Source organism: Desmodus rotundus, chromosome 7 (genome assembly GCF_022682495.2).
Source record: "Desmodus rotundus isolate HL8 chromosome 7, HLdesRot8A.1, whole genome shotgun sequence".
Lineage (NCBI taxonomy): Eukaryota > Metazoa > Chordata > Mammalia > Chiroptera > Phyllostomidae > Desmodus > Desmodus rotundus.
In genome coordinates this window covers 128307775-128334156 of record NC_071393.1, presented here as the reverse complement: position 1 = coordinate 128334156, position 26382 = coordinate 128307775, and the positions used below count along the sequence as shown (strand labels likewise).

Here is a 26382-nt window from a genome sequence, read left to right as displayed (position 1 = left end):
TTTGTAACAAAGTGGTAGTTGTTTTCCACATATCATGAGTCTTAATATACTACCAAGGGGAATGCAAATTAGCTTACAATGAGAAATAAACTGCTTATTTGAAGATGGGAAAGTGTGGTGAATCCTATATTGTAAGAAATTAACTGAAGTTGTATGTGCATCACATGTTCAGAAAAGGAAATATGTGTATGTGTAAGTAATACATAGTTTTGCTGCTTTGCAATTACATAATGGAATGTCTTTCTTTTTGTTTCCTAGGCTCTCTACTTTTAGAATCCAAAATAAATCCTAACACTGCATACCAGAAACAACAGGTAAAAATTTGAAGATGTGTTTTATTTTGACTGTTATCTCTCAGTTTAGTAATTAAATGAAAATTTACCCTCTGATTCCTTACAATGAAAAACTCAAAAACAGATTACATTTGCCAGCCTAATTTAAAAAAATTGATTTCTACCAATTTCTCTAGTATAAACAGCAATCGTTTTAAATTTTAAAAACTTGATTTGAGTTAAGCTAATTTTATGTCCCAGATAGTCTAGCAGCTGAGCCTTAATAATTGAAAATTAAAACTAAAAGTTTTATTGTTTCTGTCAAAAGGTTTTTTTAAGTGACCACTGATATAATCATCAGCCAGTAAACACAACTAAATAGTAGAAACTCCTTCCTTTGCTATTGTAAGTGCTAGTGCAGAAGGAATACTCGTATCCCTATACAGCAGCTCAGTGTAGATAAGAATCTGATCTTTTACATGGCTTAAAGAGGATCTCACAGTGAAGTTACAGTTTTTAAGGCAAGTTTCAATTTGAGTATGTTCTTTCTTGTACCCTTCCGATGTACAAGAGATATTTGAAAGTAAATCCTTTCCTCATTTAGTACCTACTAGCGCTGTCATTGAATGCTGTCTGTTCGGAACTCACACATGGTTCTACAAAGCCATTGAAATCGGTATCAGTTTCCTCATTACCCTGAAAGTGCAGAGATAAAATAATTTACAATAAAGAATATTACCAACCCATTCATATACATTACTTTGCAAGTATATGCATGTATCATTTTATAAATTGTAAAGTGCTTTGTTTCATTTTGACACTAAAATACTACTAGAAGGAACTTAGTATTGGCTTTATTTTGCACATTAGGTGATGCTTAAAGATTGTGAGTTGCTTGAAGTAACACAGAGTACAGAGGAAGGCTGATTTTAACTCCTAAATTTATTTAATGGTGATTTACTTATCCAAAAACATTGGTGCAATGTGAAATATTTTCCTGATAGTTTAATGATCTACTTAACGCTTTGTTGCATCATTCAGTGTTGAGAAGATGTTTACATTTGATTGTAATTGTTGGAGATTAGAGTATTTGGCTTTGATGTTTTATACTTAAATACATAAATTCATGTTTTGAGGTTTTAGTCAGCTGAAGTATAAAAGCATATCCTAAGAAGAAAAAAGATCAGGTATATTTTAAGAATGAATGAGTTAATCCATGTCTTAACCTTTAGGCTGTTGAATAATAAATAGGCAGGGTGAAGTGATGAAAATTAGGCTCTTCAAGAAAACTGAAGAGCAAGATGTATAAATTTTCTAACTTCTAAATTTGCCAAACATAATTAGGAGCAGGTGTCTAGCTGTGCCCTAAAGTAAGCCTCCAAATGATTTTTGAATACACATTGTAGCAGAGCAGTTGCTTATAGTTATATTAAATGTCTTACTACTAATGTGATAGTGATTTAGGCTTTTTCCTATGGGTCTTATGCTATCACCATGTTTCGTAATAGTTGTATTAAACTCATTTTAAAGATGAAGAAACTGAGGCTCAGGGAGATTACCCACCTGGCTAATTTCTGGCATATTGATCGTACAGTGTTCATGTAAATAATTTTGAGCAGCTGTTCATCACTGTGGAACAGATTGTCTACCTGGGATGTGTGATCTCAAGAAGTTCTTGAATATAGTAAAAAGGGGTCTTTGAGCTCTTCTTAAAAACTCTGAGTAAGATTGTGGATTTTCACTAACAGTAATGCTGTACACCCTGATCAAATGATCATTTATACACCTCTGTCTGGCATTACTTACCTCCTTCACTCCCTCCCTCCCTCCCTTCCTTTCTTTTGTGGCTGGCATTACTTTAGTTCATTGAGAGACAATATTGGTCTTGTGATGGACAGTTATATATACTTGACTAAACAGAGTTAATATGCAAGTTTAGCAGACAAATTTTTTAACATGAGATCCCTTTGTGTCCAGTAAAGAGGTATGTTAGGTAATGAAAAGTATTCAAAACTGCCGCAGTAGAAATCTAGGTCCTTTAAGTTACCTTAAAGATAATCTAATCAACGAACTTAGTACCCTGATAGATGCTCAGCCAGCCTATGCTTGGCTCCTTTCAGTTACTTATTGGTTGGATTGAGTTATTTTTTTCTTTATATTGTACTCAAATCCATCTAACTATAATTTCTCTTATTCTTCATTTTGGACTAGTTTGAAAAAATGCTACATGATAGCTGTTATATTAGGCTTTTTAAAAAAAATGTAACACCTCCCTAGTGCCATTCAACATTTCATAGACCTCTCTCAGTAAGAGGGCCCTTTTCATATTTTTTTTAAAGATTTTATTTATTTATTTTTAGAGAGATAGGAAGGGAGGGAGAAAGAGCGGGAGAGAAACATCGATGTGTGAGAGATGCATCAACTGCTTGCCTCTTGCACACCCCCAACTGCAGACCTGGACCCCAACCCAGGCATGTGCCCTGACCAGGAATCGAACTGGTACCCCTTCAGTTCGCAGGCGGGCACTCATATCCGCTGAGCTACATCAGCCAGGGCAAGGGCCCTTTTTTTTTAAATGGTTGATTGCTAAGAAAGTGAGTGTATGTTTTTATTTACTGTCGGTAAGTTTGAAATGATACCTAGACCATATAAATACTGTAGAATACGCTATTTTGTATTATAAGGAATGTAAGATGGCCTTAGTGTTGTAAGCATAGTGTTTTGCTAGTTTTCATCTTAATAAAAGCTGTTGAACTGTTTATTAAACTTACTATCATTAAAAAAATAAAAAGAACTTGCTTCCTGAAGCACAGCACCAGTGCAAGTTAAAAAAAAAATCTGTCTAGATATATGTTCACATATTACAAATTTAGCCAACAGTTTCAAGGGCTTCATGGACCCATGTACCCCAGGTAAAAAACACTTGAGGTCGACAGCAGAGGAAGGAGCTGGGTTTATCAATCCTGTCCTCCTAACATGCTCTAGTTACTGTTGAATGCTCAGACTCTCTCTCCGGGCATAAAACATAACTCCGTGTGCAAGCATGGGATTGATGATAATGTTTACTTGGCATGTTTTAGTACAGTTAGACAGTATGCTCATTTTGCTGTGCTTGTCATATATTGGTTAAATTACTCCTTAAGGAAAATAGTTTTCATAGATTGGATAAAGTGAAGTATAAAAGGGCATGGGTAATTACCAATATCAATGTTTCAAAAAGTAAAAAAGAATACTGTTCTCAGTTCCTTGTTGCTTTATTCATTTACCTTATACTTTGAAGTAATTTGTGATAGTGTATGTTAATCATTCAGACTTCTTTTTTTCTCTCTCAAGGATACTTTGATTGTGTGGTCCGAAGCTGAAAATTATGATTTGGCCCTTAGCTTTCAAGAAAAAGCTGGATGTGATGAAATTTGGGAGAAAATATGTCAGGTAATTTTTAAAATTAGAAAACCAACATACTCTCTTTAAATATTTTGGGTTTTGCTATGCTTCCAGCTAATACCCAAAATTTTAAATAAATACAAGGGTTGGCAAAAGTAGGTTTACAGTTGTGAGGATGTAAAACACAGTTTTTACTCTTAATATTTGTTAATTAATCACATTTGTTTGTATTGCAGCTATAAACCTGCTCTTGCTCACCCCTGTACACAAGCGTTTCATATAGATCTCTTAAATTCACTGCTTTCTGTGAAAAGCCTGATTTATAAAAAAGTTCAGTTTCTTGACATCAAACTATCCAGCCCAGACCTTTGCTGTATGCCAGAGTTTTCTGTCCAGTTGCCTTTGAGAGCTCCTTCATTAGTGCCCACTTGCATCTCAGATTTAATAGTCCAAAACCAAACATAATCTCACTGAGATCTGTTCATTCTCCTCTCTTTCATTTCAGTAACTGCCATCCAGTTGCTGAAATCGAAACTTGAGGGTTGTATTTATCCTTCCTTCACTCCTTATATTCATTCAGTCTCTCAATTATAAATTTTAAATGCATTCATTTGCCTTCATTTTCATTATCATAATTTACTAAGCCACCATCATTTCTTGCCTGATTTATTGCTTTCATCTTGACTGGTCTTTTCATTCAAGTCCATACCATAGCTAGAGTGGTCTTTTTAAAAATGCAAGTCTGATCATATCACTTTGTTAAGGAACTTCTGTGGCTCTTGACTATTTCTTCAACCTCATCTTGCACGTACTAGTTGATTCCGGAACTTCCTGTTCAGTCAATAATTTCCATAATCTTTTGTGAGTGCAATTTATGTGCTCCAGTGGTTTAAGGCATTGGCTTTTGTTATGGAATTATTTAGACCATTGTGTCCTAAGGACAGTTTCTTTAGCTTCACATTTATTTTAGCTGGAGGAGAATCTCTCGGATTTCCTTAATTCAGTGGTTGTCAAGGGTTAATCCTCAGACCGGCAGCACGCGCGTGGCTCTGACAGAGCCTTTGGCCAGATTTCTCTGTGAGGGGCAGGGACTAAATATTTTAGGCTTTGTGGGCCACACAGTCTTAACAGCTATTCAGCTCTGCTGTTTTAGTGCAAAAATAGCCATAGAAAACACATCAGCAAATGGGAGTGGTTTTCTTCATGCGAAATTTCACTTACAGAAACAGGTGGTGGGCCAAGTTTGGCTGTAGTCTGTCAACCCTTGCTTTGGGTGATTCTGATGCACCCTGAGGATTGGGAGCCACTGCCTTAATAGAAGCTACCGTGTCCTTGAGACACAGTTTTTCCTTAACTTCTAGAATTTATTTCTGCTATATATTGTACTCAGCTGTTGTGTTTTTCATAAATTAACCTGCCTGTTAAGCTGTCCCTTCCTTGTCTTAACATGTAAGAGACTAACATTTATATCTGAATGCCACCTTTGCCTTCTGTTCCATACAATTGTTTTTTGTAGCATATTCCTCTAGAATTTGCCCTGTGGAGTTCTCCACACAGAGATGAAATTCGGGGTATGCTAAAATTGTTGGCGCCCATTCAGACAAGGCTTGCCCTCCTTCACCTTCCTGAGTTGAACTGTCGCACTCCTGACCCAGTCTTCTGTTAGGCCAATGTTTAACTTCGTTTAACTTCAACAGGCACTCAGTCTGCTACTACCATGCCTGGCTCTCCTTTTAATACAGTTGTCTGATCTTTACTGTACTTCCCTTCGTCTGTAATACCGTAAATCTCTTTAGTCATTTTCATTTGAGTCACAGGTGGTAGTACTTGGATACTTTTTCTACAATAACTTTTCTAGGCTATTGCATTTTTCTGACCTCCTCCAACTTTTACGTATGTTATGTTCAGCATTTTGTTTCTTAGTCACTCTTTTACAGTCCTGTCTGTACTTCTCAATCATTATTTCTGAATCCTGGCTTATCCAAGGGAATTCTGTTTTGTTCTCTGAGATCTTAGATGTTTGTAAATGTTTTGAACCCAAACCATATCTTTTCTAGACCTCATTTATTTATTTTTAGACAAAGGGGAAGGGTGGGAGAGTGGGAGAGAAATATCAGTGTGTGGTTGCCTCTCGTGGGCCCCCTACTGGGGACCTGGCCTGCAACCCAGGCATGTCCCCTGATTGGGAATTGAAATGGCAACCCTTTGGTTTGCAGGCCAGTGCTCAATCCACTGAGCCAACACCAGCCAGGGCTGAACCCAAACCATTTTTTATCTAGAAACCGTTTTCTAGTATATTCTTTGATAGCAGTTATGTCTGGATGCATCTCTTTTTTTCCTTTTTTCATGGCCTTCACATTCTCATTATCTTCATACTTGTCCAGACTGACTTCTGAGATTTATACTTGCTTTTATTGAAAGCTCTTTGCTAGCTTATACCTTTCTTTTTTTTTCATTCTTCTTTTGTTCTGGTTCTGAAAGTAAGACTGAAACACATTTGTCAAATTGTACAATCACACCTTGAATCCCTGAGTTGATCAGAGTCCAAGAGTACCCTAAATACAGGTCGTTTTGATTACCTTCTTAACCTTTATATTTGTAAATTAGTTGAAGAAGATAGCATTTTCCTTACAATAAAGGTTCTAGTCCCTTTTCGTTTGTTTTTTCTTTTCTTTTTTTTTTTTTTAAATCAAATGCTACCATTATTCTACAGGTAAAGCCATGGCTTCAGTTTTAGGAAGCTAAAGCTATAATGAGAGCTTATGTAAATAACAGATCCAGAGCCAAACTTATTATCATGCAAGGTACAAGCTGTGAATGTGCCTAGCCTCCTTGCAGTAGTCTGTCCACTGGGTCAAGGTTAAGATGATACCACCTTGCAGCATATTTCAAGACATATTCCAGGTCTTCTTCCCTTCTAGTATCCATCAACAATACCTTACAACTATGCATAGCAGTTTAAGTTTCTTTATAAGGCCCAGTTTTTCCATACTTTAACCTTTCAGTTTTGCCTTTTGGGCTGCTTTAGTAGCAGTCTCAAATGATAAAGGCCAAGAGAGCAAACTGCTTTTGTTTCAAAATATGTCTTTGGCCTTTTGTAAAAATATTTTTTAACCTTAAAAGTTACCTTTTTATAATTAAAGCCTTTACACTGACATAAAATTGGGGTTTAATGACAAACATTAGGACTTCTGGAGGATTAGGAAAGCTAAAAGTTTGGGTATAGACAGGAAAACTCTTCTGTGGTTTGGTTACTTTTAGCAGATATTCTTGGGGATAGCTCTGTTATTACGTATAGGTTGCAGTTACTTTTTCATGGTTTAATTTCTGAATGTGTGCACTGGGTTTCCCACTCAGTTTGCGTAATCATATTTTTGGTTACCAGCCAGCATTTATAGCAGATCAGTGGCCCACTTTGGTCCAAAGCCAGTTGGTATATGCTCTTTGGCCATTGATTTCTAGAGTTAACATTAATTATTTTCCTTGTTGCTTACAATTATATATATTTTCTATGGTCTCAGCATTACGATATTTGTAAGCTTCTCTTTGAGGGGTTTGGTGACTGCCGTGGAGTACAGTGCTGTGAATGTTTCTGAGACTTGCCCTGCTCTGTTGGAAAAGAGGGCCATGGACGTAAGATGTGAGTGGGTATTCCGGCTCAGGCCTCTTCAGTGAGGGTCTGCAGGTCACTCCTTCTACACAGTTAGTTTAGCATATCCTAGAATGTTTCTGTTGCTGATAAATCTTGCACTTAGGAAGAAGCTCATCCCCTATCTTAACTTTGAATTAATTTCCTTAATATTGAAAGTATATATTACTTATAGATATGTAACTTAGAAAAGTTGGCAGTTGGGTCACATTTGAAAGAGTCTTAAACTTGAAAGTTGTCATTATATCATCTTGTATTTATATAAGAATATCATTTGGATTTGCTTGATTATATTGTCAGCTATCATAAATCTGATTTAATAGGTTCAAGGAAAGGACCCTTCAGTGGACATCACTCAGGACCTTGTAGATGAATCTGAAGAGGAGCGTTTTGATGATATGTCATCTCCAGGTTTAGAATTACCATCTTGTGAATTAAGTCGCCTTGAGGAAATTGCAGAACTTGTGGCATCATCTTTACCGTCCCCCCTGCGTCGTGAAAAACTTGCACTAGCACTGGAAAATGAGGGTTACATTAAAAAGCTTTTAGAGCTTTTCCATGTGTGTGAGGATTTGGAAAATATTGAAGGACTGCACCACTTGTATGAAATTATCAAAGGCATCTTTCTCTTGAATCGAACTGCTCTTTTTGAAGTTATGTTCTCCGAGGAATGTATAATGGATGTCATTGGATGCTTAGAATATGATCCTGCTTTATCACAACCACGAAAACACAGGGAATTTCTAACAAAAACAGCCAAGTTTAAAGAAGTGATTCCCATATCAGATCCTGAGCTGAAACAAAAAATTCATCAGACATACAGAGTCCAGTATATACAAGATATGGTTCTACCTACCCCGTCAGTCTTCGAAGAAAATATGTTATCAACACTTCACTCCTTCATTTTTTTCAATAAGGTAGAAATTGTTGGTATGTTACAGGTGAGTTTGATTATTCTTTTTTCCTACTTAAAAAGATACCTACTTGATCGGTACTATTTGAACTGTTGTCTTTAGCAGAGGTAATTTCGTATTCCCTTTAAATAACTAAATTTTCTTCTTACAGTATGCTTAGTCTCTCAGGTCTGGTATTTTAGGATGTTTGCCTCAGAATTGCCTAGGCTGCAAATTCCTGGAGTCTGCACAAAACACAAAATCAAAATCTCTGTGAGCCGGCCAGTGACCTGCATTTGTAACACCCGAAACGTCAAAGAACCTCTTCTGTATATTATCCCATAAGTGTGTCAGTTAGTCTCTTCTAACTGAAATAGAAGTTTGTGTAGTGCAGAAATTTGTGAGTTGTGTACCTCCCATGGTTTTTGTCTCTTTGTTGCCCGAGATACTGTGAGAATAACAGATACGTGATATGACTTGAAAGATGTATTACAAAGCCTTACCTCAGATCTACAAACAATAACTATTTGAAACCTGGACTTGTTTAATAAAGCAAGGAGACAAATAAATATCAGTAAAAGCTGCTTGGTACTGTAAATAAAGCAGTAAATTTAATTTTCATGTCTGTTCCTTTTTAGAAAACTGCTGTATTTTCAGTGTCCTTGGCCTTTGTCATCCTTAAAAAAGGGGGGGACTTCAAATAGAAGCCAGTTCTACCAAAACTGCTTTCCTGGAACTACTAATCCAATTCACGTTGACTAATTTGACATGTTTTCTGTTTATTTAAGACCTGTAAACAGATAATATAGGCAGTACAGTCTGGTAAGTGTAGTAGTAGTCCTCTATACTGTGTATTATAATTGATAATGGAGGAGGAAGAAGGGTTTTGATACTAATTTCCATCTGTTCTTTGATGCGGAACTGGTTTTTACTGGCTACCTATTAGACCCTGTGTTCTGGTCTAGTTCTGATTCCTGATTTCCTTGGATGACCCTGAGTGCTACTTACTGGTTCTTTTCTTCAGCTTCACATGGTTCTCATTTTGTTAGGTGGTAATTTGTCACTTCTGTGTTTTTTTGGTCTTTATACCTGTGCTGGTTTTGCTCATTAAGTATGCATACTTTCAAGATGTTAAGTGCTTCTGTGAAGAAAGGAGAATTTTACAAATTTTTTGATGAGGAGTGATAGAGATATAATTAAAATCAGGTTTTTACCCACCTTGAGAAACAATCGTATCCCTTACCATTGCCTACTCTCTATGTAACACTGTTAAACATTTTATTTTCTCTACTTCTATACCCCAAATGCAGCAGTTCACAGAATCTTTTTTAGTCATTTGATTTCCATTTCATGGAATACATTATATCTGGGATACATCTTGAAATTGGATGCCATTTGAGGTATGGCCTATTCGTACATTTTAGGAAAAAAGTAAAGGTGGGAATAACCAAACTGCTTCAGTGTCACTGAAAATGTTCTTTGAGCACCCAGAACAGGAAACACCACTAGTTTATATCTAGTGGAAGATTGTGTAGGTATGTGTATATATATTTAGACTTAGGCATGTCTGTATGGCTGTAGTGTTGAATTTACTTCTAGCTGAGGTAGTGTGGCATTAAAATAAAACAAAAATCTTTAAAATAGTGATGGAAAAAATTGAACAGGCAGTCAGGAGGTCTCTACCACCTACTGTGGCTGGGCTTTGGGGAAATTTCTAACCAATCTTAATTATAAAATAAGAGGTAAGGTAACATGTAAGGTTCTTTCTAAGTTCTGTACTCTGACTTAACCCTACGAGCGAGCATGTTTTTCTGAATCCTTTTCAGGATAATTTTACCCTATGAGAGTCTTTTGAATCCCTTTCAAAATAATTTAATGCATGTTTATGTGTATATATGGCTATCTTCAAACAATAGGTTTTTCTAAAGTTCTGAATTTAGCTTTTTTAAAAAAATGAATCATTTTCTGTGTCTTTAAAACATCCGGTAAGCTTTGTCCTCATTTTTATCTTCATTTGAAAGGTTGTAGAACCTTAACTCCTGGCCCTGGCTGCTTAGAACATTGTCCCACCAAGCCTAGGGTCAGGGCACATAGGGAAATCAGCCAGGGAAGATGTGAGTGGGTGGAACAACATACACCTACCCACTCTCCTCTTCCCCCTTCACCCTCCTTCTCTCCCCCTCCCCTTCTCTCTCTGTAAAACAACAACCAAAACCCCATAACTTCTAAAGTTAAGGTTGTGAAACTGTATGAGAATCAGGGTTCTGTAAACTATGGGCCATAACTGTTTTTGTAAATAAAGTTTTATTTAAACACAGCCACACTCATTTATTTACACACTGTCTCTTGCTGCTTCCTATTAGAAAAACAGTTGAATAGTTGTGGCAGAGACCATATGGCCTGCAAAGCCTAAGACATTTACAATGTGGCCCTTAAATAGGCTTAGGAAGTAGAGCCTTGCCAAGTTATAAAGGACAATTTTTCCATATAAATTGCCAAATTATCCTTCAGTAGTTGGGTTTTTCTTTCTCTCTTTAAAAAAAAATAGCATTGCCAATACATTCTTTCCTTTTTTCGTTACTGCAATTCATGTCTTCTCTTATAGCATCTTGAAATTATTTTATTATACTCTTAACCATTAATTAGCATAATTTATCCTTTGATTTCACAGGAAGATGAAAAATTTCTGACAGATTTGTTTGCACAACTAACAGATGAAGCAACAGATGAGGAAAAAAGACAGGAATTGGTAAGAAATTTCATATTACAAAGGACATGAAGCTAAAACAACAGACCTTTTATAGTTACTTACCCTTTTTCCTAATTTCAGGTTAACTTTTTAAAAGAATTTTGTGCGTTTTCCCAAACACTGCAACCTCAAAATAGAGATGCTTTTTTCAAGACTTTGTCAAATATGGGCATTTTACCAGCTTTGGAAGTCATCCTTGTAAGTCTGTTTCCCCTTATTTTTAATTACCATTATGTTTTTAATCTACAAAAGTAGTGTATTTTTATGTAACATGCAAGTATTTAATTATAGCCAGTATTTAATATTAGCTGTGTATTACACATTAAAAAAGCTATAAAACTTCAGTATTAGGGTTCTTAAAGAGTACTGAAAGACAGTTTTCCATATTTTAATTTTTTTTAAGATTTTATTTATTTTTAGAGAGGGGGAAGGGAAGGAGAGAGGGAAGCATCAAAGTGTGGCTGCCTCTCATGCGCTCCCCACTTTAATAGTAATTTGTTAAGTTCACAACCTGTTGACATGTTAAAGTAGAAAAGTAAATAAGAATAACAGAAAGTGTAACTTTATCTGTAGAACACGGGTTTTTACATGCAGCAGAATATCCTTGACCTCTTTCTTTATTGCATTGTTTTCTTTTAATTTGTTAGGTTTTGAATTTATATAGCCATAAGTTCCCTATTTTTATAATTATGAGAAATAAGTGCTTTTTATCTGCAGGGCATGGATGATACACAGGTGCGAAGTGCTGCTACTGATATATTCTCATACTTGGTTGAATATAATCCATCCATGGTACGAGAGTTTGTCATGCAGGAGGCACAGCAAAATGATGATGTAAGTAAGAAGTTAACAGAGCAAAAAATAACCAACAAGGTAAATATTATTTGCACTAACAGTAAGTATACATGGGGAGCAATAACTGTATTTACTTAAAATTTAAATATTGACATTTGGGAAAAGTGTAGCCATAATGTCAAATGGCTTTTTCTTCCCCTTAATTGGCTCCTGTCTCAGTTTTAAAGGGTGCCTTACAGATGCTCAGCTTAAATTTCTTTTAAAATTTTTGAGAGTTTCTTAATTCTGAAGTTAAGTTTCTGTATTGTTTAAATCATTTAACCAATAAATTGTTATTCTTTTTTCTTCCTTTTAAATAAAGATTTTATTTATTTATTTTTGGAGAGAGGGGAAGGGAAGGAGAAAGAGAGGGAGAGAAACATCAGTGTGTGCGAGATACATCAATCTGTTGCTTCTCACACACACCCAACTGGGAACCTGGCCCACAATCCAGGCATGTGCCCTGACTGGGAATCGAACTGGCGACCTTTCGGTTTGCAGGGCATTGCTCAGTGCACTGATCCTCACCAATCAGGGCTAAATTGTTATTTTCCTAGGAAAACATTGACTTGGCTTGGGATTAATTTTCAAAATCATCAAGAATGAAGAAATGAAGCACAGTCCTTTGGACAGTATTTAGGGTGCCTTTACTGCCTAAACATGGGGGGAAAGCTATTGTCTTGTTCATGCACACACACCAATTTTAAAATAAGGGAGGGAACCCTATATCCTGGCACTGCAGCGTACGTGAGAGCCCTAAGTGTGTGTGCTCGGTTCTATTTTAAGGTAATTCAAGCAGTGGTTCTGATTTCCCCCCCTTCTTCCCCTATAACGTCTTGAAAGTAATTTTTTACTTAATAATAAACTAATGTTCTGCCCTGAACTCCTTAAGGGTTGGGGGGAGTATCCCCTTGAGGCTGGAATTCTGTGTAGATTTTTTTTCTCTTTTTTTAAAATATGAGAAAATAAATTTTAAAAAGATACTCATTTATGTGTAGTGATGTCAAAATGAAATAGAATGTCTGGTAACTTCTGTATTTAAGGTTTTTTAAAAAATTGTAATGTCAGAATAGGTGCAGAAAAGTACACGTTTGAACTGTTGTATATTATCACATTTTTCTTTTATAAAATAGTCCAATCTTGAAAACCAAAATACCTGTATTAAAATAAAGGGTATTCTTGTTTGCCCTGTGACCCACTAGTTGAACACACATTGATGTACTTTATTCACATGCAGTAGGTCTCTTGATTCCCAGTCTTAATCATCATTTTCATAAATTGTTCTCATTTTCCTTTTGTCTTTACTACCATTGCATGTATAGGCAAGAGCAGGGATTTTTCTTATTGAATCCTTCTCAGTTTTTATTTACTCCTTGGGCCAGGAACACCAGTCATAGTAGACCTCTGGAAAACCCACAGTTCGTTTTCTATGACATTCGGAATCCATATAATACATTTTATTTTCCGCTTGTCTTCTAAACACTAATCTCATTTACCCCGATTTCAAACATGCAGGTACCAACTAATTTTTTCTTAAAATGGGAACTTTATATTACTCCCATAAATGGAGAACAGGTATAGATATTAATTTGCCATTAATAGAAGGAATCAATAAAAATGCAGTGAAAGTAGAAAAATTTATAAGTTCTAGCTAAATATTCTTACTATTAAAGCTATGAATCTAAGGCCCATCACCTTTCTTCTGGAGGGATATTTTGTTATCAGGAGGTGTAAAGGTTATTAGCACCAAACTGAAATTTTGTTTTTGCTTTCATGAGAGATTTAAAGATACTAGAAAAAACTTCCTTTACAGTACTCTTCAGTGTGATGCATTCATACCACATTTTAGGGAAACACTGCCATGTAACCTATTTAATAAGTCAATCATTCCATTTTGTTTGTAGTTAACAAGACAGAGCTAGATAGAAGACTGTAGTATGTCATAGCATGTGCTTTTTCCATTCTGTCATAGTAACTAGTCTTTTTTGTATTTTTCTCACCAGGATATTTTGCTCATCAACCTCATTATAGAACATATGATTTGTGATACAGACCCTGAACTTGGAGGAGCAGTCCAACTTATGGGCCTGCTTCGAACTCTAGTTGACCCAGAGAACATGTTAGCTACTGCCAATGTAAGTCATGAGCCTGTCTTTATCATGCTAGTATATTGTTCATTGCTGGTAGGAACCAGTGCAGTTAAAGCTCATGGAAGTGTTTTTTTGATTCCTTAGAAAACAGAAAAGACTGAATTTCTGGGTTTCTTCTACAAACACTGTATGCATGTCCTCACTGCTCCTTTACTGGCAAATACGACAGAAGACAAACCTAGCAAAGGTAAGATAATGCAGGTTGGTAGTTCTTCGAGCTTGAATTCTGAAACAGTGTTCATATAAAGGTCTAATGTATTTTCAAAAGAGGTGTTCAAACTAAAATTTCTTTAAAGTGCTATAATCAAGATAACAGAAAGGTAAAAGAATATAAGAAATAATTGTTTTCAAATTTTAGAAAAAAATTTTTGTTAATGTTTGTTTTTCATTTGGATTTACATAGGTGAAATAATAAGTTCATTCTGAGTTATTTGTACTCTAGGTATATAGTAGAGCAAAGCTTGTACTCAAGATTAAGCTGGGTTTGGGGAGGGGGGTTAAAGATTTTATTTATTTATTTTTAGAGACAGGGGAAGGGGGGGAGAAAGAGAGGGAGAGAAACATCAATGTGTGGCTGCCTCCCACGTGCCCCGCAATGGGGAACCAGCCTGCAACCCAGGCATGTGCCCTGACTGGAAGCTGAACCGGCGACCCCCTGGTTCACAGGCCATCACTCCGTCCACTGAGCCACACCAGCCAGGACAAGATTAAACTATTTTTATTTGCATTCAGGATTGTTACTTATGTTTTAATTATTTATTATTTCTTCATTTTATTCCTTTAGCTTTCAGCTTGTGTATGTGTTTAATTTAGAAAGTAGTTTTATGACCTTCATTTGGAAATCCCTTATTGAAACTTTGGGAATAAATACATAATTTTGTCATACAGAATAATCAATATAGTATTTTTTTTTAATCCTCACCAAGGACATACTGATTCTAGAGAGAGGAGGAGGGAGGGAGAGAAGGAGAAAAACATGGATTGGCTGCCTTCTGCACTAACTCCAACTGGGGGCCGAATCCACGGCCCTTCAACCCCCTGGGACTGCCCGACCAACTGCGCCACACCGGCCAGGGCTCAGTACAGTGTATTTTAATTTACAGTAGCACTCAGAAAATAAGTGTTGAATTTACCTTTTTTTATGACTCTAGAATCAAGTCTTGGAAACATGATACTCGTTTTTCCTGTCTATTTGATTCATATTGGGTAAAACTTGAGGCTTCTTTCCAAACCCGCATGTTCAGTTCATCAAACATTCTTTGAGAGCCTATTGCATGGAAGGCATGTGTTATGACCTTTAGGGGCTTAATGGGGGAATTGAAAAAAGTGAGTAAAATAATTTCAGAGGCTTGCTGCCTGGTGAGGAAGATAAACCAGTCATTATAATTCAGTGTGGATTCATTATGTATAAAAAGGAGGCACAGAAGATACTTAGATAGTTGATTCATGGAGCAGAGAGAGTAATTCCACCAAAGACCAGACCGTGTCTCATAGGACCTCCTGTGCAGTGTGCGCATCTGCTGAGGGCTGTGTTAGGACAGGGCAGAGCATCCTTACACCGGAGTAAAGCAGGTCTGGTAGCTGGTATCCCGTCTCTGCTTTACTAGCTCTTCATACTTGGGTCTTGTGTCACTAATTCCTCATAGGGTTGTTCAAGAAATGTGAAGCATCGTTCTTGGCACATGGTAGGCATTCAGTGAACATTAGTTTCCTTTTCCCTAACTTTAAAATGTTTGGGTTAATAGGAAGGATTGTACTTGACTGGAATTTGGATTCTTACATTTGGGGAGGAAAAGAATATTAGCCATTAAATAAATTGTGTTTTGTTTATTTTAGATGATTTTCAGACTGCCCAGTTGTTGGCACTTGTATTGGAATTGTTAACATTTTGTGTGGAGCACCATACCTACCACATAAAGAACTACATTATTAACAAGGACATCCTGCGGAGAGTGCTAGTTCTTATGGCTTCGAAGCATGCTTTCTTGGCATTATGTAAGTGTTGCTTCTGGTAGACTTCTTATTTACATATTATCATGTTGTTGGTATCTTCATGTCTCACTGCCTGAGAAGAAGAGATCACTAATCTCAGGCCAGGAGAGCTAATACTAAACCACACCAACTATGACCTGGGCCGCATTTTGAGCAGTTGATTGTCCTGACTCTCTTCTTTCTCGTCATTGTACAGCAAAGGAATTGAGTGTATCAATAAAGTATGTTACCTTGGAGTATTACATTCTACCTAAGTATTATATTTCACCTAAGATCATTTTACCTCAGTTACTATTTTTTAAACAGTGCAGCATTACTAATGACAAATTAGCTTTCTTCTTGTGAGACTAGAGTCACACATGAAAACATGAACGTTTTTGTAATTTGGAAAATTGATAGCTAATCGAACTGAGTTCCCCAAACACATTCTATCTGAGTTACAGACTGCTTAGCACAAGTGTGTACATATGGTTCATTTGTTAATTCCACAAATAATTTTTCCCCAGCTTTATTGCAGTATATTTGACATAACATTGTGTTACCCTCATATATTTTAGAACGGGGTGGCAAACTACAGCTGTTACCAAATCCAGCCTGTGGTCTATTTTTATATAGCCTGAAAGCTAAAAAATGGTTTTCATGTTTTTAAAGAAAAAAAATACCTAGAGACCATATGTGGCCCACAGAGCCTAGAATATGTACTGTGCAGACCTCTGTGGGAATGGTTTGTCAACTCTTTTGGAGCAACAGATAGTCTTTTAACACAGTTGTTTTTAGCTACACATTTTTCAAAAATTGGCTTTCACTGTCTTCTTAAAGACCATACTTTATTCAAATTAAAAACATTTTTTCTGAATTGGAACTATGTTAATTTTGGAATATTGTGGATCATGTAGCAGCCCGCCTTCTTTGGTTAAGCTGGCAGTCCAATTTTAGGGGCACCCTGCAGGCTTATTAAGAGATGTCTGCTGATAACTAACTTACACTTTTTGGTTTTTATAGGTAAGTTTTGTTGTTTTCTTGTTGTTGTTGTTTAAAGATGTCACTGTCATACACTAATTAGACTGTATGGCACTTCTGTTACTTCATTTAAAAAATTTTTTGCCTGATTTTTAAAAATAGCCTTAAATTATGAAAATAATTTTTATATAAGGTGGTTTCTGATGTTGTTTTATCAACATTCTTTAGTATTAGAAACAGGTTTCCTTCTAATAAAAAAGTTCATTGAACTCTTTCTATCAGAGTAACAGTTGTTACGTAGTTGACTTAGATTTCCAGGCCAGTGTGCACGTTACAGCACATACAGCACATCTGGGCAGAGTCTATTTTTCACTTTCCAGTTTTCAGACACTCAGTACAACTACTTCCTGCTGATTATGCAAAACCTTTGATACTACCTTAGTAATCTTTTTCAGTCAAGGGTTATAGGTACATTGGTGGCATTAAACTATACTGCTAAAAACAGCAAAAGATAAATCCATTATTTTGGTTTTATCCAACTTTTGCATATGTCTGTGAGCTTATTAGTACATGTGAAAGAAGGGCTTTTAAACTCGTGTGCATTTTCTGCATACCTATCACTGCAAAAGTGAGAGGCCCAGAGCAAGTTGAGAGGGAGTTTATAATGAATGCTTCTTAGAATGTGTCACCGTAGAAGATTTTATTTGCATGTGGGAAAGGGAATTTGTGAGCAGATGGGACAGCATGGAACAACAGAATAAATAACAAGTTAATCAGTGTTATTTCAATAAATTTAGTAAACACCTACTGTATTTCACTGATTCCAAGATTATATATTTTTATGCATTTGTCATTTCTCAAATCAAGGTGAGTCTTAACAATGGCATGTCATGATTTATAGCTTTTTGTTTGTTCATTCTGTTTTCTTAGCAGTAGGAAAGGTAGAAATTTTGCAATCATTGGCATCTTAGATTTCAAGAAGAATGATATATATACCTGGTACTAGGATGATTAAGACCTGGACTCAGTGGTCAAGGGGATCAGAGTTTATTTAGGATGGTCTATAAAAATTAAAACAACACCTTAAGCACTGAGTTGTGATGTGTTTAGATGTATAGTGGAAATGATTTTTTCTACATGATTGAGGCAGATCAGGAAAATTTTAGAAGAGTTTAGTTTCTCCACATCTTGGGAAAGTGACATTCTTGTTAGAAAACACAATTCAGATGTGCAGATGTGGAGAAGTGTGGTGTGTTAGTGATTTGGTACAGTAGAACACAAGTCCTGTGGGAGGGTGACAGGAAAGGCCTGTTCTTCAGGTCTTTATCTCATTTGGCTTGCGGTATCACAAAGAAAATTTCTCATAATTTAATGAGAACTATGAAGAGAATCATTACAAGGTAATGAACATTTTATATTGTAGGAAATTTAAGCACATCAGATAAATCTTAGTTGTGTTTTATTATCGTTAATATTTTCCAAACTAAGTTATCATTAAACCTAAATCCTAAGTTATTCTCAGTGTGTGGCTGTCTCCCCAGGACTGAGAATATAGGTAGCTTTTGAAAGACGCCAGTCAGTAGGAGCGAGCTCTTTAGGACTGGTTTTGCAGTATACAGTAGGAGTTTTTATCAAGGATTTGTAGAAGAACTAAGTAAAAATTTGAGAAGATTTAAGATACTTTTGGACTTCTGATAAAGAAGTACATTGAAATAAAATATTAGGTATAGTTTTTTTTAAGGGAGGGTTTCATAAGTAAATTTAGATTCATACTTGTAAGGACAAAAGATAATGAGGTTAAATGTAAACAGTGTGGGGACTTGGGGACACTTTTCATATCTGCTGCTGCTTAGTTAGTATACTTTTGTCATCTTTAAAGACAGCTGATCAAGTCTGTAAGTGAGACCAGCAATACTTTCAAAGCTAAGTGGATACGTACATACAAACACAGGCACACACATACACCAGTAATACCTTATTTCTTGGCCTTTTCAGGATTCTTGGGTCTTACATTGTAACATTTTAGCTCATATTTTTATGTTGTCTGTATTCTTATTTAAAAATATGGAAATTACAAGAGGAATGAGATTAAGTATACTGGAGATGCTTTCATTTAGCTATATCATTAGTTACATATGATGTAATCCATATGTGTATGGATTACTTGTTGTAGAGGTCTTTGAAACTAAGCACAAAAGATCCCTGGCATGCCAATCGTGAAAATTGGAGGTGTAAGCGAAAGCAGAGTGCACTTTACGTTGAGAACCCCATGGTCATGCCAGTGTGACCTAACCCAAAAGCTTCCTCTTAAGAAAGCCCCTTTGAGCAGCTTGACTTCACAGAAAGCACCGGTAAATTTTTGAAAACAACTTTTTATTCAACAGCAAAGAATAGTGGTTAGATATTTTTGATGCAACTTTCTTTTGGGGGCAGGGTTTGAGTGGAAACAACACAGTTTTTGATACAAATAAATGAGGGCAAATGAAAATGAGAGGAACAAAAGACCGTTAGAACTGCCTTGTATTTGCAGCAGCAGTTTCTGAACAGAGCTGCTCTCGAGGAGATGGTGGTGCCATCTGCATCGGTCTTAGTGAATTCTAGGAAGGAAGCTGCTTTGCACTTACCTAGGAACTATCTGGGAACTGCATGAGGGCCACAGGGTTCAGCTAGTGTCTGTTATGGTAGGACACAAGTCTCCACAAAGCCGGCAAATTCTTAATAACTCTGGCCTCAATTACTAAAAGCTTAAAATTTGGCCTTAGTAGCATGAGCTCTAAAAGTATTAACTTTTATTCTAACAAATGGAACTAACTGCCTAAGTTACTTTGTATAGTAACATTAAATGAAAAACCAAACTCTAAAACCATTGTTTCGGGAAAATAAACCCTCGTTCAGATTTGACTTAAAACACAGAAAGATGCCTCTTACTGTTTAAAATGTCTTATTTCACCATGCTTATGTATTTGAAAATATTCAGTAGTTTAAAAAATAAAATGCAATTACTATTCTAGAAACTATTTTGAAGTTCCCTGCCCAGAGTGTCTCTTTAGAAAGAAACACTCTTAAAGTTGAATTGTTAAGGCAGTTTTTAGTCACCTGTACCTAATTGGGCATTCACTTGTGGACCTCTTTTCTGCCAACTGAAGAAAAATTGAGCTGCTTTACTCCTCTGCCTTCCCACCCAGAAACCGTGTCAGCATGGTTGCCTGGCTACCTGCTCATGAAGGACTTGATTAATAACAAATTGGCAATTTAACGAGCCACTTCCATGATCTCCAAAGAAACCAAAATACAAACACAATATTTAATCTTGCCAACCGAAGACGATGTGACTGCATGAAGTGAGTATGCTTTTTTGAACTGTTTACAATAACTGGGGCATTAACTTACTGATGATCCATTTAGGTAAAGAGGGCTTTGTTGAAGTCTAGCTGTCTGTATATTTGGATCTTGACGAATGGTGACTTAACTCCCCATGCCTCAAGATGTAAATATACCTTTTAATCTGTAAGTTAAAGCCTAATTAATTGTAAAAAGAAAAACTATGAAAAAATTAAAAAGCATACTCGCTGCAGTAAGCATAGAGGACCACATTTAAAAACAACATCCTCTAAATTTATTTCTAAACTATGGGAAGGCAAATTTTGGGTCATGCAGATTTTTGTGTTTTATAGCATTTCTACAAACACATCCATCAATCAATGCAACCCATGAATTCTGATGCAGATAGTGTCCAAAAATAATGATCAAATTGTATGGTGGATTGCCCTGATAAAGCAATGGTTTTTCTATTGTTTTGAAGATAGCTGTAAATAAGGATATGTTTAGAATTCTCGAAGTACAATAGGTTAGTTCATTTCTTAGCCTTATCTTGGCTTCTATGTCAGATATAAAGTACATTCTGGTCATTACTAACTTGCAGAATTTTTCTGGCTCTCTAAGACTTGTGTTCTGTGATGACAAACACTACTTTGGAATACATTTTTCTGATAAGCCTTTAGTAATCTTTAGGTTCACGCTTTTGAAGCAATAACATCACTGCACAAAGGGCTATATGTATTAAACAGTTGTTTTTGTAAGTCTAAAATATGGAAATATGGTATGTAATGTGAACAATGCCTCTTTGTTTCAGGTGCTCTTCGTTTTAAGAGAAAGATTATTGGATTAAAAGATGAGTTTTACAACCGCTACATAATGAAAAGTTTTTTGTTTGAACCAGTAGTCAAAGCATTTCTCAACAATGGATCCCGCTACAACCTGATGAACTCTGCTATCATAGAGATGTTCGAATTCATTAGAGTGGTAGGTTCTGTGCTCTTTCAGTTAGAATTTAGGCTTTGTTTGAGAAACTTCAGTATGCGTTATTGATACTTTGGCTTATTTGAGATTGTTATATTTGAAGAGAATTTCTAAAAGAAAATCTGTGTTACCCAAAAGCTTTGTGAGAGACTCAATTCAAACTAATAAAAACCAAAATAATGTCTATCAGCAGCTATGACTCCTTATTATAGGATAGTTCAAAGCTGCTTACTGTTGTGGTAATCATTTTTTAAAAGTAAAGTAATTCGATGTGTTTTTGTGTAACTTTCTTGACTTTTCTCCCCTGTATTTCTAAAGAGCAATTTTATAGCCAACTCTTCTTGATTCTTTAATAATGTATTCACCAGTGGCTCTCAGACATTGCTGTGTGCTAAAATTATCTGTGGCGTACTTTTTAAAAAATTACGGTAAAGTATATATAACATAAAATTTGTTACCTTAACCATTTTTAAGTGTATAATTCACTGGCATTCAGTGCATTCACATTGTTGTGCAACCATCACAACCATCCAAATAGGTACTTTGGTGTGATTGATATCTATCTATCCTCACCCAAGGACGTGCTTATTAGTTTTTAGAGAGAGGGGAAGGAAGGGAGAAATAGCGGGAGAGAAAGATCGTGGTTGGTTGCCTTTTGTACACGTCCCGACCAGGGAATGAACCCATACCCCAGGCATATGCCCTGACCGGGGATTGAACCTACAATCTAGTTTGTGGGATGATGCCCCACCAGCTGAGCCACACCAGTCAGGGCAAGTGTGATTTAAAATATCCGCGCCCAGATCCCACCCCAGTCATACCAAGTACAAATCACCTAGGCTGCAACCAGGGCATTTACTTTGGAAAGACCCACAGAAAATGCGGAAGTACCCAATATGTTATACCCATTTTCATTGTTGGATGATCTCTAATATAGTATAATAATTATATGAAGTTAACTCTTTTGGTGAGTTTGTCAGTTCACAACAATTAGGTCATAATCTTTCTAAAATAACATTTCATCTTTTTATTATAATTCTTTTCTATAGGAAGATATAAAGTCATTGACTGCTCATGTCATTGAAAATTACTGGAAAGCTCTGGAAGATGTAGATTATGTACAGACATTTAAAGGGTTAAAATTGAGATTTGAACAACAAAGAGAAAGGCAAGATAATCCCAAACTTGACAGGTAAATTACCACATATTTGAACCTGTGCATTCAGTGAGTGACAAGTTGTGTGGCAGTGGCTCTTTCTGCTTGTATTTTACTGTTTGCCGTGGCAGGGGGAGGAGACAGCAGACAGCACGTAGAAGTGCTAGTGTTCTGTATAGGGGTCACTGTCAGTGTTTTCCTGAAGGCGCAGGTGGGGCTCTCCCTCAGGCATTTATCGAGCGAGCCGATGAAAAGAGAGAGAGTGCCCCCTATGTGGCGTCGAGGCTTCACGTGTCCAGACAAATCCAAATACCGTCGTACTTGTTTTGAATTACTTTAAGATTACAAATTATTTTAAGAAATGTACATTTTCCTAAATACCTGAATTCACATTTTAAAATCCATAAATTATGACTTGTGAATTTCTAATGTTAAATTTAATAACTGATGTGTAATCGTACGATTTTGATAATAGTTGAATTCCACTATTACTGTATTTTTCAGACTATAAGACACACGAGCACCACCCCCCCAATTTGGGAGGGAAATGAGAGTGCGTCTTACAGTTCGAATGCAGCTTACCTGGCTCGCAAGGGGTGAAGCGAGGTCACAGGAGGCAGGAGCAGGACCACATGTTTTATTTCAATTTTTTTTTTTTCCTATTTTCCTCCTCTAAAACCTAGGTGCATCTTAAGGTCTGGTGCGTATATAGTCTGAAAAATACAGTACTATTAGATTTGGCAGAGAGCGTTTTTAAATTATATGTCAGGTAAAAACTTTCTGTTAGCCTTCTAGTATATAAATCTGTTTCATCCCATTTATCTGGTAAAACTAGATCTAATTCAGAGCAATACTTGAAGACTATCTAATGAAATTTTTATGAGTCTGTTTACCCTTCTTCTCTTTAGTATGCGTTCCATTTTGAGGAACCATAGATACCGAAGAGATGCCAGGACACTCGAAGATGAAGAGGAGATGTGGTTCAACACAGATGAAGATGACATGGAGGACGGAGAAGCTGTGGTGTCTCCATCTGACAAAACTAAAAACGATGATGACATTATGGATCCAATAAGTAAATTCATGGAAAGGAAGAAATGTATGTTGAAAAGACGGGCAAGCAAAAACAAAGCCTTTCTCTCTCTAGGTTTATCCTTGTTTCTTGACACAATGATTAGTATCTAATTTGTATGTGTCACAACATAGATTTTAAAGACGTTGCTTTATAGAGAGTGAATTAATAGCTCTGTTATGAAGGTCCAGGCTAAATTTTCTTCATTTGACTTACAGAGAAAAATATTATTTCAGGAAGGGTAGGAACACTGAGAGAATGTGTTACTGAGAGTTTTGTTCCTTCTCAGCAGTAACATCCAGTGGGGGGTGGTAGTTAGTATTTGTTAATAAGCTTTGTTCAAAAGTTGATCTGCAGTGTTTCTCCCTAGCAGAGGAGTGAGCTGTGCATTGTGCTTTAGTGTCACCTCACTTGGGGGAACTTTTAAAGGATAAGTATGGTTGACAACTATTGACAATATTCTTACTTTTTTAGTAAAAGAAAGTGAGGAGAAGGAGGTGCTTCTGAAAACAAATCTTTCCGGCCGGCAGAGCCCAAGTTTCAAGCTTTCCCTCTCTAGTGGGACGAAGACTAACCTCACCAGCCAGCCACCTGCAACAAATCTGCCTGGTTCTCCAGGATCACCTGGATCCCCAGGATCTCCGGGCTCTCCTGGATCCGTCCCTAAAAATACATCTCAGACGGCAGCTATTACTACCAAGGTACATTTCTGACTCCTGGGCCTACCTAATTCAAGCTTTCTCAACAGTACTTGTTTTGACTGAGAATCCCTTTGCTTACTAACTCTTGGAACTGGTTTAACATTTTTGAACTAGAGATTCATTCTCTCAACACCTGAACTTACTAAAGTTGAGAATTTTCTGGAAAGTTTTTACGACCAGTACAGAAGTCTGAATACATTCTAATTTTGGTTATTTGCATTTTAGAACCTCAGGATCAGATTTGTGTGTCAAAACATTTTACAGAAATTTAAGATTATTTAAGTAGAGAAGTTTAAAAAGTTTTAAGTTATTTTTTAAATCAATTTTCCCAATTACTAAAGACTTTGTGGGAAAAAAGAATCTAAATATCTAAACACCCCTCTCTTCTGCCAAGCAAGGTTTATAAGAAGAAATTATCCGTCTATTATTATTAGTAACATTTCATGTAAAAAGGGATCAAAATTTTAACACCAAAAATGTAGGAAAGACACCTCAGAATGAAAACCAATCCTTTTGGTTTCTTTATGCTGCCCAAGACTAGCATAACCGGCTGGTATTTTAGACGTATTGATCTAAGTCAGGAATATACCGCCCATGCACGTGCATGCATCACTCTGATGTGAGCAGGAGACCACCCGAGGTCTAAAAGTGAGTGTGAGAAATGCTGAGGTGAAGTGACGTGCTCAGGATGAGAGCACTGTTGACTGTCTCCCCAGCCATCTAAATGGAGTGAACCGCAGTGGTTTCTGGTGAGCAGGGGTACAGGGAAGCCCCGAGGAGGTGATGGGGAGGGGACAGGGCCAGTTCACTTTCCCAACATCTGATGGTCTGTCTGCCCACGTTTCCAGTGGTCTCTCTATCTTCTGTAGTTTATCTGATACTCTGTAGACTTCATTGAAAAGTTTTTAATGCATTGTTAATCTTAAAAACATTTTAATTTAATCATTAATGTTTTTTACCTCCTGGGATTTACTAGGATTATAAACTACCAGAAGTTTTTACTCTGGAAAATTTAGGAAATACATAAAAAGAATGAATTTCAGTTATATACAACCTCACCTCCCAGAAATAACCACAGTTATATATTGAGGTGGGTGTGGGAAGGCTGTATCCTTTATCCATACTTATAATCCTTGTTTCTGAACAGGGAGGCCTTGTGGGTCTGGTAGATTATCCTGATGATGATGAAGATGATGATGAGGATGAAGACAAGGAAGACACGCTACCATTGTCAAAGAAAGCAAAGTTTGAGTCATAATAATGGCAACTGCCTACAATCAGTACCTGTAGAAAAACTGGTTCTCCACCCCTACCCCCTACAAAATCCACAACAAAGCAGTGGTCTCTTGTGAATGACTGACACAGATCAGCCTCGCACACTTGACTTCTGCTCATCAAGTGCCAATTCAATGGAGCAGGAGGAGGGGATACTACACAGTAGGGGAAAGACGTAAGCCTTTGAGCTCTCCAGCTTGGACCACACATTGCCCTTTTCTCAGGGAAGGAAATGGAAACATAAAGCCAACAGGGCAGGGGTTTTCTAAGTGGATTGACTGGTCAGTTGCTACAATCAATATGCTTTCTCGGACCATGTTTGGGACTCAGAAGAACAGGCTTTTTGGCCATAATTCTTAACTAGTTAAGAATGCCAGCAGTTTCTTTGTATAAAGAGACCTGCCTTTAAAATCATACATTCTGAACATTTTAGTCAAACTACAACAGGTTTGGAAAACCTATGGGGGAGGGGCGAATATAAAGTTTCCTCTTTTTTATCTGTTCCCTTTGCCCTTCGAACTGCAGATTTTTTTTAAAGTGGGGTTTTGTCCCTGCTTTATTAAAGATTGAGTGGAATTCTAGATGTGGTCATTTGTGTCATAATTTTTTTTTGTTTCATTTTGTTTTTGATTTTTTTCTCCCCTGAGTGTATGCTTAGTTGATATATATATTTGGGACCATTAAAACTTTTTTTGATGTAATATAACTTAACGTTGTGCTGGTACCTGTTTCACCATGTGTAATTTTTGTTCTACATCACAGTTCTTAATTTGTTTAGAGTTTTATGAAAGATGGTATAGTTTTTATTGACAGAAGCAGAGTAATCTTACAACTATGTGCATACAAAAGCAATACTATTTTGTGACTAAATATTTTATATGAAAATTTACATCAGCAACTGTCTTGAGAATTCAGGGAAGTAGAGTGAAATTTAAAATTTCAACAGTTTTGTTAAACCTAGAGCCGTGAAATTAGTATTCCAAAGAGATTCTGAAA

The 26382-nt window shown here is 36.5% G+C and overlaps 1 protein-coding gene across 2 annotated transcripts in view; it reads left to right on the top strand.

Moving 5' to 3' along the window:
- Nucleotides 1–25967, top strand: part of PPP4R3A (protein phosphatase 4 regulatory subunit 3A) — a 37654-nt gene extending 11687 nt beyond the window's left edge. Inside the window, exons 2-15 of one of the 2 annotated variants that reach the window (XM_024567497.4) lie at nucleotides 259–314; nucleotides 3606–3704; nucleotides 7629–8246; nucleotides 10870–10947; nucleotides 11029–11145; nucleotides 11665–11781; nucleotides 13785–13916; nucleotides 14016–14118; nucleotides 15768–15926; nucleotides 21016–21185; nucleotides 22232–22374; nucleotides 23247–23437; nucleotides 23885–24111; nucleotides 25259–25967. In XM_024567497.4, the coding sequence (XP_024423265.1) occupies nucleotides 259–314; nucleotides 3606–3704; nucleotides 7629–8246; nucleotides 10870–10947; nucleotides 11029–11145; nucleotides 11665–11781; nucleotides 13785–13916; nucleotides 14016–14118; nucleotides 15768–15926; nucleotides 21016–21185; nucleotides 22232–22374; nucleotides 23247–23437; nucleotides 23885–24111; nucleotides 25259–25369 (2321 nt within the window). In that variant the 3' untranslated portion in view covers nucleotides 25370–25967. Of the gene's footprint in view, nucleotides 1–258; nucleotides 315–3605; nucleotides 3705–7628; nucleotides 8247–10869; nucleotides 10948–11028; nucleotides 11146–11664; nucleotides 11821–13784; nucleotides 13917–14015; nucleotides 14119–15767; nucleotides 15927–21015; nucleotides 21186–22231; nucleotides 22375–23246; nucleotides 23438–23884; nucleotides 24112–25258 lie in introns of both variants that reach the window. The other variant, XM_024567496.4, reaches the window with a different exon arrangement.
- The last annotated feature ends 415 nt before the right edge of the window (nucleotides 25968–26382 follow it).